The 10,558-nt window shown below is 42.8% G+C and overlaps 1 protein-coding gene across 2 annotated transcripts; it reads right to left on the bottom strand.

Annotated features, from left to right (window-relative positions):
- Nucleotides 1-8,710: 8,710 nt before the first annotated feature.
- Nucleotides 8,711-9,993, bottom strand: LOC146715280 (uncharacterized). 2 transcript variants are annotated; one of them, XM_085452823.1, is made up of 5 exons: nucleotides 9,951-9,993; nucleotides 9,462-9,794; nucleotides 9,266-9,376; nucleotides 9,154-9,188; nucleotides 8,711-8,830 (listed from the first exon to the last, which is right to left on the bottom strand). In XM_085452823.1, the coding sequence occupies exons 1-5, from the start codon at nucleotides 9,991-9,993 to the stop codon at nucleotides 8,711-8,713; spliced, it is 642 nt and encodes a 213-aa protein (XP_085308949.1). The 2 variants fall into 2 exon arrangements, with proteins under 2 accessions (XP_085308949.1, XP_085308950.1); XM_085452824.1 differs by having other exon boundaries at nucleotides 9,960-9,993.
- Between the last annotated feature and the right edge of the window lie 565 nt (nucleotides 9,994-10,558).

Below are 10,558 nucleotides of genomic sequence, written 5' to 3'. Positions count from 1 at the left end.
CTAAAATCACTCCCACGTTACGCGCCACAAGTACCAAAATGAGCCAGGGGTCGTGAGGTGCACCTTTCCTGTCTGGTATTATGAGTAACCAGTGTTTTCACCACTTCTCAATTTTCCTTTTTTTGTTGTTGTTTTTTCCCCGAAGCAAAAAACAAAGAAATAAAAAAGATAAAAACTGTACATTAGTTTGGTAAAGGAGGAAATCGTTTGAGATTCAATTCCGTTTTTTCAAGGCCGTTTGATTAGGTATAGCTTGATGGTATCGAGCTGGACCAGATGCTTTAGTTTAGACACAGCAAGCGGCTGAAAACATTCCTCAGAGACTATCATTTCTGTAGAACTGAAGACAGGACCTTCATTTAGCAAATCTTCAGTTCCATCACATCCCCAAAAGATGTGATAGGTTGAGATATAGTCACCTTACTAACCATTTGACAGCAAAAAGATATGTTGACGAGAGCATTCTGAAATGATATAAGCTTTGTGACACGTTGCATGCTGCAGTGGTTCTCAGACTATGGGGTGGACCCCTCTAATAGGGGCGCAGTGTGAAGGCAAAATAAACAAATGTAACTTTGCTGTTCTCCTGTTCATAAAAATGCATTTTAAACCTTTTTTTAATTGCTAATAATTAGCAAAAGATGTGGGGTCTGCTTCTGAATATAGCTAGAGGTGAAACCTCCTAAAAATGAAGGCCATTGTAGAAGTGCTCAAAACTGCTGTTTTTGAAGCAAATGCTGCACGGAAAGCACTGCAGCATTTGTTGCATGGGGTTTTATTGCAGAGCTAAATGCTTGCCTTTCTGTGGGTTTCAAGTTGGGTGACACACAGTGTTGTCACGGCGATGGAAAATGACAGTAGGAGGGTGCGCAAAAAATGTTGTTTGCCCACAAAGCTGCCCCCATTTTCTTTCGTATATATATTCAATGTTACAGGTTACAATAAAAAAAAATGAAAAGGGCAAAAAGGGGCCGTGTATACACCATTCATCCATCCTAAGTAAAATCACCTGTATGTGTATGTCCTAAAACTTTACTTACTTTACTAAAACATCCCTTTTTGGTGTAGATTCCATAATTTAATTTTTTTTTAAAAGAGACTCTTTGTCATGGTCCTGAGTCTGAGGACTCAGTGTTTTGTGTTTCCTTATGCTTTTGTTTATTCCGAGTGTGTATTCTGTTGTGATTTTGCCATTTGTTAGGTTTCTGTTCTTTGCCTGCCTGCTCCCACTTCTCTGTGTTCCCTCTGTCTGTCCATGGTGTTATTGTGTCTGCTCATGAGTCTGCCTGTCATGTTCAGTGTCCTGTCTGATTCTCTGTGTCTGTTAGTTTCCTGTTTTATTCTGAAAGTTCATGTCTCATGTCAGTGTGTTCAGTTTTACCTCTCCCCTGTCTCGTTAGCCTTATTGCTCCCAGCTGTGTCTCCCTCCTGTGGCCCATTCCCTGATTACTCCCCGTGTATTTAAGCCCTGTGTTTTCCTGTGCTCTCTGTCGCGTCGTCTGTTTAACGCCGTGTCCGTCTGCATCATTCTGTGTAACATGGTGTTTAGTCTGCGTCTCTCCGCCATCTTTCATTGTGTATTTTGTTCCTCCCCCTGTGCGTGTTTGGTTTTAGTTGAGTTCTTTAGTTTTCCCCAGTTTAGGTAGGTTTACTCCCCGCTCTGCTCCTCCTGTTTTTGTCACCTTATCACCTCTGCAAATAAATATTCACTCGCACCCCAGTCAGTGCCTGCATCTTGGATCCTTCACTCAATTCACCACACGACTGCTGTACAGCCGTGACAGTACGACGCGACCACAAGATGGATCCAGCGGCCCTGACCGGGGAGAGCGACCTCACACGGGCCCTACGCCTGGTGGACTGGGTAACCCACACCTCCAATGCACGAGCGAAGGTTGTGGGGATAAATGCCGTTGAAGCAATCCTGGCCGGAAATCCCTATCTCCACCAGGTCCGGGGATTTACAGACTTACTCGCTGAGCTGCATAAAGCCCTGGAAGCGGTGCAAGCTCGGGAAGTAGCGGATTGCGCCCAGCAACAATGGACTACGACCGCCACAAAGCATCCGTCTCAGAGTCACCCACCGGAGGTTTCACGGCCCGACCCCCCAGAGGTTTTTCCCTGCCTGTCGGAGCCGTCAACGGTTGGGAGGAAACATTCGCACCACCGGCGCTTCACCCCACAGCCGGATTCAGGGACTCCTGTGCGACCAGCTGTGGTGAGTTTTAAGGACGCTGGTGCTTCTGGGACTGTGTTTTCTGGGGCTGTTCATAGTGAAAGTAGAGACAGTACACGGCGTTTACCTACCTTCGTGGTAACTGACCTCTCACAAGTTGGCATTTTCAAAACATCCATAACAGTAACTGACTGTGTTTCATCCACTCCACCACCAACTCAAGTCTCACTTCAACCAGTACATCAGCCTTTAGCCAGTTCATTAGCCCAGCCTGCATCTATGCCATTAGCCCGATCACCCGTTCCCTCCATACTGGAGGCTGTGTCTGTGCCACCCATTTTGAATCCCGTTCCTAGCACCCATTTTAAGCGGAGAGACAAACCCATTAAAACCACTCTAGTTTCTCAGAAACTGGCAAATTTAGAGACTGTTACTCGCCCCAGGGCCTCCCCAGAGGCTGGGTCTCAGCCCCCAGCAGACTTGGGACCCCTGGCGGTTAAGAAGCCAGCTGGGGACGGCACCCGGCCGTCGCTGCCTGAGCCGACTCAATGCTCTGTGCAGCTGCCGTCTGCCATGTGTTTGCCAGAGGCCCGTGCGCCTGCTGGTTCTGTTGCGTCCCTGCCGGAGGCCCGCGCGCCTGCTGGTTCTGTTGCGTCCCTGCCGGAGGCCCGTGTGCCTGCTGGTTCTGTTGCGTTCCTGCCGGAGGCCCGTGTGCCTGCTGGTTCTGTTCTGTGTGTGCCAGGGGCTCCAGTGCCCACTGGGTCTGAGACTGTTTTTGCTGGGGGACCCGAGGAGCCCGTCCAGCCACCAGCTGCAGTCTCATCACCAGCTGCAGTCTCATCACCAGCTGCAGTCTCATCACCCTCGCCTGCTGCTTCCTCAGAGTCTTCGGCCTCGCCTGGTCCGGTTTCAGCATCTGCTTTGGCTTCATCCTCGTCGCCTGGTCCAGCGTCTGCTTTGGCTTCATCCGGTCCAGCCTCTGCATCCTCATCATCTTCGTCTGGTCCAGCCTCTGCATCCTCGTCTGGTCCAGCCTCTGCATCCTCGTCTGGTCCAGCCTCTGCATCCTCGTCTGGTCCAGCCTCCGCGTCTTCATCCTCGTCGCCTGGTCCGGCTCCAGCATCCTCATCAGCATCGCCTGGTCCGGCTCCAGCATCCTCATCATCCTCGCCTGGTCCAGCTTCTGCTTCAGCGTCCTCATCAGCTTCGTCTGGTCCAGCCTCCGCCTCGTCTGGTCCAGCCTCCGCTTCGCCTGGGGCTGCAGGGGCCACGCAGCCTTCAGGTCCCCTAATTCCACCTCCACATCGTCGGTCATCTGCCAGGCCGCTTGTTGGGCATCTCCGCCACCGTGGACGCCCTCCTGAACGCCCTCCTGAACGCCGCCACTACCTTCCACGTGGCCGGCCTCCGGACTTGTTTCCACGCCGCTGTTGCCGTCTGCACGGTCGGCCCCCAGAACTGTTTCCACACCACTGCCTACTGCGTGGCCGGCCTCCGGACCTGCCCCACTGCCGCTGCCTTTCACACGGTCGGCCCCCGGAACTGAACTGTTTTGGCCTCCGGGTCGGCCCCCTGACCTTGTCCGTCTGGGCCTTTTCGGACTGTTGTGATTTTGCCATTTGTTAGGTTTCTGTTCTTTGCCTGCCTGCTCCCACTTCTCTGTGTTCCCTCTGTCTGTCCATGGTGTTATTGTGTCTGCTCATGAGTCTGCCTGTCATGTTCAGTGTCCTGTCTGATTCTGTGTCAGTTTCCTGTTTTATTCTGAAAGTTCATGTCTCATGTCAGTGTGTTCAGTTTTACCTCTCCCCTGTCTCGTTAGCCTTATTGCTCCCAGCTGTGTCTCCCTTCTGTGGCCCATTCCCTGATTACTCCCCGTGTATTTAAGCCCTGTGTTTTCCTGTGCTCTTTGTCGCGTCGTCTGTTTAACTCCGTGTCCGTCTGCATCATTCTGTGTAACCTGGTGTTTAGTCTGCATCTCTCCGCCATCTTTCATTGTGTATTTTGTTCCTCCCCCTGTGCGTGTTTGGTTTTAGTTGAGTTCTTTAGTTTTCCCCAGTTTAGGTTGGTTTACTCCCCGCTCTGCTCCTCCTGTTTTTGTCACCTTATCACCTCTGCAAATAAATATTCACTCGCACCCCAGTCAGTGCCTGCATCTTGGATCCTTCACTCAATTCACCACACGACTGCTGTGCAGCCGTGATAACTTTCAATTTTTAAGGTGGCGTCACTGCCAGTCATTCGCTGGATGACATGTAACTGATAATTATAAGACTTTTTATCCATTATTGCAAGTTTTCTGATATATTTACACTTTCACGCCTCTGATAACATACACATTCTGGATACATATTGTAGATTGTAGCAGATGTTCACAAATCTTTTACAGGTTTACAGATGTATTTATACATTTACAAATCTACAAACATGCATGTGATGCATGATATGGATCTCAGTACACAGCATCTTGATACACACACACTAATTACAATATGCACACTCACAGATAGTTTTGTTATAAAAATAGACTCGTATTCTTCTTGTGCACCTTGAAAATTGAATAATTTACAGAAATACCTGAACTTAAACATGCTCTGTTGGTGAATTTTAAATCACCATGATGGTGATTGAAAGTGCGTAGTACAGCACTTTCCATGCCTTTCGTGATATATCCGCTCTTTAAGTGATGACGTGATGAATCCTGCTTCTGGGCCCAAACTACTGTGTTTAATAAGGCTTTTGTGTTTTTTACATGTTTTAATGCTTTGTATCTTGTTCTATTTAATCTCAACAATCCCCTAAAAACAGTCAGTGATCACTGTTGGCCTCTCTCAGTTTTTATTACCGCTATTCATTTTAAATCTCATTTTTGTAAAACCGTACGATGTAACTACACCCCAGCAGTATATTAATGACTAACCTCGTATTGTGGATGGATTATTGTCCCTAACCTTCGGGAACCCTCACATTAACTTTTGGAGTGGAAGAAGGTTAGCATTCATCATCCAGCTTCACTGTTTATATTATGCTAACATAGCTGTTTTGCTAGTGATCACGTAGCACATGCCAGCTAGCCAAACGTCAGTAACCCTACAAACGTCACTGCTGTTTACTTTCCTGTCTTCATTTATGTCGGAAGTGATAACAGAGTTGTACCTCTTAATTTTTTCAGAAATCCCTCAGTCAGAACATGCTATATTATATTTAGATGGAAACTAGCAAGATAACTTCCTGCTAACTTCTAACTCTATTAAATTTCATGAATTCCATTTTCATGGATGCCTGGATGTTAAACTTAACTGTTACACCTGGTAGAGCAGCCACACTGATCATTTTATTACAGATGCAAGAATTTAGACAGTTTTTAACTCTCAGTGATGCCGCAGTGATTGTGTGACTTAGGGATCTGCTGCGGAGTTTGGGTCCAGATATGGCTAATGACGTCAGACTTAAAGACCGGATTACTTGATAAAGTTTCATGACATTTTTTTCCCAAGGTTAACTTTGACCTGCTATGCTAACAGTGAAACTCAAGGTCAAGTGCATAAGCCAACCTAGGTACTCATGTCCCCTAAGGCCTAGTATTTGGGTGAGAACTTTGAAGAATATCCAGAAAAAATTGTGGGTAATATGAACTTTTCACTGATTTTCACATTGTGGACTTTTACCGTTACCTGATTTTGAACAAAATAAATCAGCTCAAGCTGGTATTGGTATCTTGAAAAATGTGGATGCAGACAAACGGACAAAGTTAACGTGGAACAAACAAGAAAACAATTAACTATGAATAAAAAAATTATTTTATATGGTCCAACCTTTATTAAGCTCCTTTATTTATTCACCTCCATATTTCCAGCTATACAAAACTAAGCCCAGAGGGTCTGTTACTTTTAGAAGGCTGATGTATAAAAGTAAAGCTATTTATACTAATGTGGATTAATACTGAGGACTTTTACCTTTTGCTGTTTCACGAAGGGTTAAAAAGGGAACGTCCACAATTTAGACTTCTTTAATGCAGAAGATTTTATTAAAGCAATTTAGCAGGATCAAAGGAAAAGCAGATTTAAATAATAATAATCACAGAATCTAATCACTTGGATCCCTAACCTATTTTAAGCTAATCCTGACTTTGTTCCAGTGTTTGGGAGCAGAGAAGTTGGAGAAGAGAATGAAGATGCCTTGACTGCAACACACTCTCTGTGTGGATATAATACAGTGGGAAAAGAGACACTGCAAACCCATTAGTGGAAGGAAACTGCTGCCTTGGACAAGTTAAATGCATGATATGCAAATAAAACTTCTCTGCTTTTATATGCAAAACATTTGTGCTCTAGCTTACTTGGTTGCCATTTTACCGAGATTTAAAAATAGTTATGCAAATGGGATCTCAGCTCATCCCCTCGGTTTTTAGGGGTTAAATGTGTTACCATATTCTTTAACAGTGTATTTCAAGTCCTCAGGCTCCGACACTGGAGTTGGACCTATCAGAAGCACTCCTCTGGTTTTTGGTTTATATCCTGTGACTGAAGAAAATGGATCACTCTTGGACACATACTATTGTCTACTATAACAAAATATAATCAATAAACAATATAACAAACAGTAAACCACTGGTGGTAATCAGAGTTTGCTTTAGTAGTCAACATGCTTTTCATTTTTTTAAAATTACAAGTTAATGCCTATTAGTTATGTTCTCAAAGCCTTTAATTGTTGGTTTCAGGGATTTATTATGCATGTTTTCATATGGACTTAGTACAGTTTCCTTTTAGCATAATAAACATGGTTTACAGTGTGATGTACTGATGTTGCTGAGTTACTGTTCTGTGGTTCAGAGCGAGGGCTCAGGCATGAATTAACAGTCCCATTTTACTGCCAACCATAGGACAAACCGAGTGAGAAGACACTGCTGGAATGTGGACAGAATGTCTGTCAACTATCTAAGTAATGTTTGTTTTTTGTTTTGTGCATTTTATGTTCAATATAGGTATTTGTTGTGCCTGAAAATGAACAAATAAATGAAATGAAAATGAAATGCTAATGTAAGCTCAGCACAATGATCAGTAAATTTATGTTGGATAGGTAGTTAGCTAGCACCATTACCATTAGCTAGAGTGATTGTTCACTCTGGTTTTTGCTGCTGTTCCTAATGAGGAATAAAGGATTTCTGTGTCTGTGTTAATTCCCTCATTAAACAAAGTGCTAAAAAAGTCTGGAATAGACAGCCTTAGCGACTATAGACCTATAGCCCTCACGTTTGTAGTCATGACATTTTTGAGTGGAAGGTGTCCCAGCAAATCAGAGACTGCCTACCGTTCTCTCTCGACCCCTACCAGGTTGCTTACAAAGCAAATCGGTCCATGGAGGACTGTACACAAATCCATCCAACCAACATCATCTTTAAGAATGCTGTTGACACCACCGTGGTGGGCTGATGTCCAATGGAGATGAGACAGCGTACAGGGCCGAGGTAGAGAATTTGTCCAACCGGTGCTCAGAAAACAACCTGACACTGAACATCCTTAAAACGAAAGAACCTATCATGGACTGGAGGAGACACAGAGAGGTCCACTCCCCTCAAATGGAGAATGGGTGTAATCTGTCTCCACCTTCAGGTTACTGGGCACCCAGATCTCTGCTTATCTCACCTGGACCCACAACACCAACACCCTGGTAAAGAAGGCCCAGCATATTTTTCCTGTAACTGTAAATATAAAACAAGTGTATACAAAAGTTTACACGTGAAAAATACAATTTCAAATTATTTCTACACATTCTCACTTTTTATTCTGCAAGCTCTCACATCACATCAAAAATATTTACCTTCATAAAGAGTAATTAAAACAATCAGTGCTGTGAGAATGTCAATGGAGGTCATCATGGTTTGTGGAACTGTGCCTCTGGAATTACTGAGTACCAGAAAAAGTTTTTCATTCTTGAGACTTGAGCTTTTGTTTTTCTTTTGTTTTTATTCTGTCATTCAACTTTGGAACTTGTTTGGATAAACCAGCATGAATGGATTAATAATTTGTTTTTAATTTATAATGTAGTAATGTTGTAGTGGTGGATGTTCATACTAAACATGGCCAACATTTTAAGCAGGCTGCTCCAAAATTTGGGAAGGAGAAAAAACTTCCATCCATCCATCCATCCGCTTCTCCTTTTCAGGGTCGCGCGGGGGCGCTGGAGCCTATCCCAGCTGTCATAGGGCGAGAGGCAGGGTACACCCTGGACAGGTCGCCAGTCTGTCGCAAACTTATTTTCAATTAATATTTATGCACATCTACTCAGATAAAACTGTAATACAAACTGTGGATGTAAGAGACAATTTGATAATATTAATAGCTAAAATAACAGCGCACACTTTACACTAGTATTTATAACCCCCCCATCCCCCCACCACACACACACACACACACACACACACACACACACACACACACACGTAACAAACACACCAAATGCCAAATGCAGATACCCCACAAACTCAATAAGCACATATATTTCACTGTTTCACTACTGTTTCTCTGCTTGCTCAATCTATCGTGTAGCAGCATACACTACATTCGTATCCTGCTCTCTCGGTGGTACAGGCCTTCTGTAGTTTGCTTTTCGATGGAAACTCAGAGCTGCATAATTCATGGCATCAGAGGTCACATTCTGTTAAGGAAAATGATTAAAGTCACTAATAACAAAGCATTATATGTTAACGTGTTAACATTTACCAGGACAGGACAAAGCCATCTAAGGTTAGAGGCAGGGTTTGAGTTAGATAAATGTCCACCGCTCGCAATTTGAAATGAATTTTCACCAGTTTTTGAGCAAATGGGAATAAAAACTGGTGACAGAAAAACTGTAATTTCAAAATAAATATACAGTATGTGACTTAATTTGAAAGGTAATATTATCCTAAGCCTGGATAACTTTATTATGTGTTTACAAATCTTAATCCAAAATTATAATTTGATATGAAAATAAATTACCTCACTGTGTTGTGGATTTTTTTCATCATCTTGAGCTGAAAGAAACAATACATCCTTAAGTTCTGAGGTCAGTACCTTTGTATCTGCTATTTAAATTAAATCATATGGATACCTGTAGGAAATTTCCTGATTTTGATAACCAGAACAATGATGACCAGCAGAAGGAAAACAGTTAGCCCGCTCAGGATGATACTTAACGGATTTGTTAATCCATCAGATAATTCTAAAAAATAGAAAATAGAAAATTATACTATACTACCTATTTTAACTAAACACATATATAAAAAGACGGAAACAGTGTTATTTACCTTGAACCTTTAAATATGTTCCGGTTACAATTACTGGCTTGTCATTGAGTTTCTCTCCACAGAAATACAGCCCAGAGTCAGATGAATTTACTTGTTTGATCTTGAGAAATACCACAGACGTGTTGGATGACGTGCAAAATTTTTTTCCATTACAGGAAAAAACCTTTTCAGAAGTTAACATAGACGAGATGGAACTGATGTTGGGACTGCTGGTCATTTTAAACCAAAATATGCGGGAGTGAAATCTGCTGAAATTGGAGCACTTCACTGTGACTTCTTCACCAGGCTGAACCTCCACAGTGTAAAACTGTGCGACTGAGGACGAGATCCAACCTAAAACAAACAAGGCATCCTAAATTTAAAATTCAACAGGAACCAAACATTGAATTACACCATCCATGAAGTGTCTACACGATTCTTTTTGGCTCGATTATCGTACAGAATGAAGGGTTGAAACTTTACTGAGAAAAAAGTGAAAAGTGTACTTACTAAAGATACAGGGCAAAAGTAGCATCAAGGTGAAGTTCATCATTGTGCATACCACCACTACAATGTCTGTAAGTGAACTGTGCTCCAGTAAAAGTTGTCTCTATGTACAGAGGCGGGCTGTTCTTTCATATGGGCGGCTGCTCAGTGGAAATGCTTTTTTAGCAAATGGTGAAAACTGACAACTGAAAACAAAAAGCAGAATATCATTATCATTATTGTATGACAGATTTTATATAATTTAGATAGTTTTTTTTGCTGAAGCTTACATGTCTACAAAAGATATTTCACTCTACATATTTTTTATACATTTTGTCTTCACCTGATATAAACACTGTTTAGTGAGGTTCTGTCGTGATTTTGTAACTACTAACATGGCATGAAGCAAAATGCTGATCTCATAATTGTACTATATTATATATGCTTGATCGGGTTGCAATTTATCTTTAGCACCAGACAGCCTGCGAGTCTGTATTTTCCTTAGTAATTTAGAACAGCTACTTGTGCAGTGTTGCCTCTGTTATTTATAGAAGTTATTAGCTCCATGAAATGAACACTGGTATGAATGCGCGTGCCATTCAAGTTGATGACATGTTCACGAAAACCAGCAG

The sequence above is a fragment of the Copadichromis virginalis genome, linkage group LG3 (genome assembly GCF_057382275.1).
Source record: "Copadichromis virginalis isolate Kocher_CV1m ecotype Utaka linkage group LG3, C_Virginalis_male_GT1.1, whole genome shotgun sequence".
Taxonomy (NCBI): domain Eukaryota; kingdom Metazoa; phylum Chordata; class Actinopteri; order Cichliformes; family Cichlidae; genus Copadichromis; species Copadichromis virginalis.
The sequence above is the reverse complement of the archived record's forward strand: the minus strand, read 5'-3'. Positions and strand labels throughout refer to the sequence as shown.

Bases quoted from the DNA above. Each gene is read 5' to 3' on its own strand.
- LOC146715280 (XM_085452823.1), bottom strand. From the start codon at position 9,993: ATGATGAACTTCACCTTGATGCTACTTTTGCCCTGTATCTTTA. The intron at 9,377-9,461 runs GTAAATAACACT...TCTATTTTTTAG, and splicing joins AACATATTTAAAGGTTCAAG to AATTATCTGATGGATTAACA. The intron at 8,831-9,153 runs GTAATTTATTTT...TTTCCTTAACAG, and splicing joins AAAATCCACAACACAGTGAG to AATGTGACCTCTGATGCCAT.